Source organism: Phaseolus vulgaris, chromosome 4 (assembly GCF_000499845.2).
Source record: "Phaseolus vulgaris cultivar G19833 chromosome 4, P. vulgaris v2.0, whole genome shotgun sequence".
Taxonomy (NCBI): domain Eukaryota; kingdom Viridiplantae; phylum Streptophyta; class Magnoliopsida; order Fabales; family Fabaceae; genus Phaseolus; species Phaseolus vulgaris.
The window spans coordinates 19,265,435-19,272,111 of record NC_023756.2 but is presented as its reverse complement, the minus strand read 5'-3'; the positions used below and the strand labels follow the sequence as shown (position 1 = coordinate 19,272,111).

Below are 6,677 nucleotides of genomic sequence, written 5' to 3'. Positions count from 1 at the left end.
ATGACTACACGCTTCTAGAAACTAGGTCAAATGTGAGCACATGGGGGAGTCTTCTAGAATCTAGGTCAGAGGTGAGCACATGAGTGTGTTTTTAGAAGCTTGGTTAAGGTGGGCTTTGGCACAAGCCCAATTTATAATGAGTACACCCTAATCTAGCTTATTTTTCTATTTGAACCCCCAAAGTAAGCTCAATTTATTTACTTAATCTTCTATTGTAAAAAGACTAGAAGGAAAAACAATTGATATTCCGGTCCATGTCTAGTTTTTCTTTTGCTGAGGCTCTTCAGAGGTTTGGTGGGGTATTGTCTTGTATGCTGAGATGACTGACCTATGTGTGAAGTGTTTGTGGTGTCCTTGGTCATCTGCTTGTTGAGTTGGGTTGTATCACTATGTCTTAAAAACACAACCTAATCAATTAATCAAATGTTTCAGAAGCATAATTGATTATGCCTTCAATTACAAAATAAACATAATCGATTATGCTACAACATAATCAATTAAGCTTATATTTACACACATCAGATAATCGATTATGCTCCCAAAAAACAACACATAATCGATTATGTATTCAACCTAATCGATTATAAATTATTTTAAATAACATAATCGATTAAGTGTTGTGTTCTTTTCCAGTGGTAATTGATTAGGCACAGTAGAAAACTCACACAATGGCTAACCTGAAATTGACAAACTCACTGTCTTTACACTCTACTAACTCACGAAGCTCTCCAAGCCCACTCAAGCATTGCAGAAGTGTGTTTGAATGAAATGTTTGTTTCAAATGCAGTGTGTGTTTCCCAGAACCATGTTTTTTTATATAACTTGTGAATGAACAACATTATTTATGACCTATCTACTATGAGACAGTGCATTCGTTGCATTCATCACATTCATGGTGGTCGCTAAAGTCAGGAATCTCTAAAATGGAATAATTGTGGTGTTTTCGTACATGGCACTGGTGCAATGGTGCAGTGTAAAATCAATTCACTTTAAAAAAAGTGAAGAAAAGGGGGGGCACAATGATATTTCACATACTATAATGTGACTTTCTTTTCACTCATCTCTCTTTTCTCTTCAACCTTCAAAAGACCACTTACTCACTGAACTTTCTCTCCCCCGCTCCCTCTCATCCATCCTCAACTACAGTGTCACCCCCAAATCCAAACACAGTGTTAAAGACTAAGAAACTATTCATCCTCCAAAGCTTTTATGGTGTTTTGGATTAAGGAGAGGATTTGAGGGAGTGAATTTGGAGTGATTTGAGAAAAAAATGTAAAGAAGGTAAGGGTGTTTGAATTAAGGTATGTAGAGTAAATTTGTGAGGAAAGTTTATTGGAGTTTGTGAGTGATGTGATAATGGTGAAAGAATTTTTAGTTTTTTTTTAAATGTTTAAAATACAAATTTTACAACTTTACTCTTATCTTTAAATATTTGAATAATAAAATACGAGGTATTTCTTGTTTAAATTTAAGTTAATTAAAACTTTATAAATTATTTTCAATACCGTTGAATAATTATTTTTGAAAAATAAATATAAACTCCTTATCATTGTTGGAACATAACAAATTTCATTAGAAATTAAACTATAATATTAAAAATTATAAAAATCATTTAAAAAATTATATAATAAATATAACTAATTAGTTTTTAAATAATTTAATATTTTAATTAATTAAAAAAGTAGTAATTTATATATAAAATATATTTTAAAATATTATTAATCAAATATTTCATTTAAAAGAAAATAAGTTATCTAATTAATTTTTGTTATTAAAAATAAATTTTAATAAAAATAAATAATATTCAAATATTTAAAATTATAAATATTTTTTTAAAATTATTTCTATATTAAATAATATTATTTTTTTTATATTTATTTTTATAATTAATACTATTATTATATAAATCATCTTTTATTATAAATAATTATATTTATTATTATTATTTTACCATTATATTTTTATTAGTATAATTAATTATTAATATTATTAAATATTTTTAAAATGAATTTATTTATTATTTAATATTTTTAAAAATATTATAGTTTTGATTTTTTTTACATTAATTTTGCTTTAGAAAATTGAAGAGTAATATGATTAATTAGGATAATCTACATGCATTTTCTCACTCACAAATTCACTTTAATAAGTGGATACAAACAAACAAAAATATTCGTCTTTGTTCCTGCTAGGGAGATGGGACCTAGAGAACTGTTGAAGTCTTCTTCTCCTTCCTTCGGTCGGGCAGGTGGTTGAGTGATGAACTGGGATCCTTCTCTTCCTTCTGCTTATCTTTCGGCACTCGGGACTCGGTCGTCGGGTGAACACCGGATGGTGGGGGTACCTGCGAAGGCACTCCGACGCTCAAGTCAGTAAAGCGGGTGGTTAGCTCTCAGGTAGGTGAACAGTAATAATGACATACCTTACTCCTTGGAATGCGTGCTATTTATATTATTCTAATGGGCCTACCTTGTTGGGCCCGTTTATCGAGGTGGATACCGCTTAGGGTTGCATTACCTAATTCTTGATGATGGATTAGCTTTACTGATCTCGGTTTGAGCGTTAATCGTAATAGGGTTCGGCCGTCGGCCACATTCTCATGGTGAGGATAGGCCATCGGCCAAATAAGTGTGGTCTTCGACCATCTCAGTTAAGTCTCCAAAGGTTTCGGCCACTCGTCAGTCGGCCAAGTATGCAAAGGTCTCGGCCATTTGTCAGTCGGCCAAGTATACAAAGGTCTCGGCCATTCGTCAATCGGCCAAGTATACAAAGGTCTCGGTCTGCCGGTCGTTTGGCCAGATTTCTGAAGATATTCTCGGTCTGCCGGTCGTTCGGCCAGATTTCTGAAGATATTGACTTATCAGTCTCTCGGTCAGGCTTGACTGGGAGTCGGGCAGGCAGGTGGGTCCCGGCCTCGCCCAGTACCGGTACACTTGCCCCCCAGGCTCAAGGACAGATGTGTGTTAGATACGTCCGATGAGTCTTTGATGATGGGAGACGGTTGGGTTCCCTTGGTCGCGCGGTCGTTTCGTTCTTCGAGGTGTGATTTGACTAAGCGGCGTGACATGACCCCAGACGGCGCGACGTGACGCGCATTGATGAGGGGTTTTTTTGGGCGGGGGAATTTGTGAACCGTTAGATCTAAGAGATCTAACGGTTGAGATTGATACGACGTTTCGAATTCCGAGGCCCATGGGCCCTATATATAGGGGTCCACCAGTGTCATACTCTTGTATTTTCTATTGGAGCGAGCGAACTGGTAGCCGAGTGATCTCTCGCCCTCATCTCTGATAGCCGAGTCACCTTTCGCCTACATTTCATTTCCAGAAAAAGGTTAGTCATGTCGAACCGGTCTCGGCCAACATCTTCTTCATCTGGTCGAACATCTTCTCCCCCCGCCCGTCCAGTGTGTCCCGTTGGTCGTTCGATTGTCCCAATCGGCCAGTCCTTCTCTTCGTCTTCTTCCTCTTATTCTTCTTCTTCTTTTTCTACCACCGGTTTGGCCGAGACTTCGTCCCCGGTAGAAGTCGTGAGGGAGGATGATCCGGCGGTTGCGTGTGACCGGTCGGACTCTCCTCCCTCGGCCATACCGCTTATGGACTTTAGCTGGGTGGATCGCAACGTGGTTGAGAAATCCTCCACCTATAGTACCGCGGAGGGCGTGGCTCGATTCTTCGCCAAGAATCCAGCATTAAAGCCGGGCGGACTGTCCAGTTATTTCGACGTTGTTCCTTGCGGACCAACGGAGAGAGTATGCATGGGGAGACCGGGCGACTGTCCCCCTTTCTTTTATATGTATACCTGCTTTTTTTCTGACTTGCGCGTGTCTTTGCCTTTTGACACGTTCACGATGGGCGTTCTTCGGGCGCTTAACGTGGCGCCCACCCAGGTTCATCCGAACACCTGGGCGTCCCTTCAGGCCTTTCGCTTGTTGTGCGACGTGATGCGCCTCCATCCATCTCCCTCTTGCTTTCTTTGCTACTATGCTTCTCATCCGGCTAAGAAGGCCTCGTGGCACTCGTTGGTTGGGCGGACGGGTAGCGTTTTGTTCGACTTATTTGCTGGCTCCTATAAGAGATTTAAGGAGCGTTTTGTTAAAGTTATCATCCGGCCGGAGGCGACGACCATCTTTTTTGACGAGTCCGGTGGATCGAGGTTCCCTCTCTACTGGACTCGCGAGCCTTGTGGCTTCAAAGAGTGGCCGAGGCCGACAGAGGGTGCCGATGAGCTAGAAATTCTTGCGCTCTTTGACGCCCTCCCGAGGAGGCTTCCCTGTCGAACGCTGATCGGGGCTTATGCTAAGCCTGGGCGTTGGGCGGCCGTTCGGGGTATGGGCTTTATTTTTGCGTTAACCAGTCAGTCGGTCAGTCGATTTCTATCGTTCGGCCTTTTCTAACTTGAATTTTTCTTTTGCAGAGACCATGGTGAACGAACGACCTAACGCTGTCAGCGTGCTTGACAAGCATCGACAGAAAGCGGCCGCACGCAAGGGTCGCCGTAGTTTGGAGGTGATGCCTCCGGTTCATGAAGTTGCGGCCAGGTCCAGGGAGCAGGCCGGTCCTTCCCAAAAGTCCAAGAAGCGGCCGAGGGAGGGTAGCAACATTGCAACTACCGTCAGGTCGCCCGGCTCGATGCCGACGCCTCCTCCTCCTCGTCGAGAGGCGGCCGAGGCGGTGCCACCTTCTCCCCACTCTCGCCCGGGTTCTTTTGATGCCGTGGCGAGGTCTGGGCCGACCCCCTTCGATCTCCTGGGGCGCGGCCATCAGTTCACACGACGGGTGCGTGTGGCGCTCCCCGATGAGTCCCGGGAGTCGCTTCGGGACGTCGCCCCTTCAGAGCTTATGAGGAGCGGCCTTGAGCTCGTTTGCCGCTCGGTCGTACTCTTCCAACACGGTCTCCAGGCGCAAGACCGACACGTGGAGACCGTGTCGCAGTTGGAGCACAAGCTCTCGGAGGCCGCTCAGTCCTTGGAGCAATCTTTGGCCGCTAATGATGACTTGTCCACTAAGATTGCCAAGGAGGTGGCCGAGAAAGAGTTGGCTCAAAGTGAGGCCGGCGAGGCGAGGCGTCAACTGGAGTCCGAGAGGAGGAGGGCGGCGGCTGAGGTCGCCCAGTTGAAGAAGTGGGCCGACGAGAAGCTCGCTGAGTCGGCCGCTGAGGTGCTTGCCCTTAAAACTGCCAAGGCCAAAGTCGAAGCTGAACTCGACGAGAACTATGACGAGGCCGAGGAGTTACTGAAGCAGTGTTTTGAAAGGGCCGTGCGTCAAGCGCACGTGCTATATGGAGGGCCGCCGGCTACTGGGGAGTTCGACCTTGATTGCGAGGTTTATCAGGGTCGGATTATGCCGAGTGTTGAGGTGGCCGCTCTGACTGCTCAAAGGGCTGAACCGGCCGGGACCGAAGGAGGGGAGGCCGAGGTTCAGGGTAGGGAGGCCGAAGCCGATGAGGGTGAGTGCATTGAAGTGCGGGATTAGGTTTATACCTTTGGCCGGGTTGTGGCCTTTCCCCTTTTTCTTTTAGTATCCTCCGAGGCTGGGGCGTGGCCTTCTTATTTTGTTTCTGATGTATCGCCCGGTGCTTTTTTCAATTTTATCAACACATCGTCCATCTTTTCTTTTATCAGAGTTTGGCATGAAATTTGAGAAGTTTAAACTGTCGGCCGGCCAGAAATTTTTTGTCAAATTCTAGCAAGTAAAATGTGGGCGATCGGCCATAAAATTGGGAATGTTAAATTCGAGCAATTAAGATGAGGGCGATCGGCCATAAAATTGCGAATGTTAAATTCGAGCAATTAAGATAAGGCAATCGGCCATAAAATTGGGAATGTTAAAATTCGAGCAATTAAGATAAGGCGATCGGCCATAAAATTGCGAATGTTAATTTCGAGCAATTAAGATAAGGCGATCGGCCATAAAATTGCGAATGTTAATTTCGAGCAATTAAGATAAGGGCGATCGGCCATAAAATTGCGAATGTTAAATTCGAGCAATTAAGATGAGGGCGATCGGCCATAAAATTGCGAATGTTAAATTCGAGCAATTAAGATGAGGGCGATCGGCCATAAAATTGCGAATGTTAAATTCGAGCAATTAAGATGAGGGCGATCGGCCATAAAATTGCGAATGTTAAATTCGAGCAATTAAGATGAGGGCGATCGGCCATAAAATTGCGAATGTTAAATTCGAGCAATTAAGATGAGGGCGATCGGCCATAAAATTGCGAATGTTAAATTCGAGCAATTAAGATAAGGGCGATCGGCCATAAAATTGCGAATGTTAAATTCGAGCAGTTAAGATGAGGGCGATCGGCCATAAAATTGCGAATGTTAAATTCGAGCAATTAAGATAAGGCGATCGGCCATAAAATTGCGAATGTTAAAATTTGAGCAATTAAGATAAGGCGATCGGCCATAAAATTGCGAATGTTAATTTCGAGCAATTAAGATAAGGGCGATCGGCCATAAAATTGCGAATGTTAAATTCGAGCAATTAAGATGAGGGCGATCGGCCATAAAATTGCGAATGTTAAATTCGAGCAATTAAGATGAGGGCGATCGGCCATAAAATTGCGAATGTTAAATTCGAGCAATTAAGATGAGGGCGATCGGCCATAAAATTGCGAATGTTAAATTCGAGCAATTAAGATGAGGGCGATCGACTATTAGCGAATGTTGGATT

The 6,677-nt window shown here is 43.2% G+C and overlaps 1 protein-coding gene across 1 annotated transcript; it reads left to right on the top strand.

The window, feature by feature from the left end:
- The first annotated feature begins 4,421 nt into the window (after positions 1-4,421).
- Positions 4,422-5,474, top strand: LOC137838425 (uncharacterized). The gene has a single exon (XM_068647671.1). It carries the CDS (start codon positions 4,422-4,424, stop codon positions 5,472-5,474), a length of 1,053 nt encoding a protein of 350 aa, XP_068503772.1.
- The last annotated feature ends 1,203 nt before the right edge of the window (positions 5,475-6,677 follow it).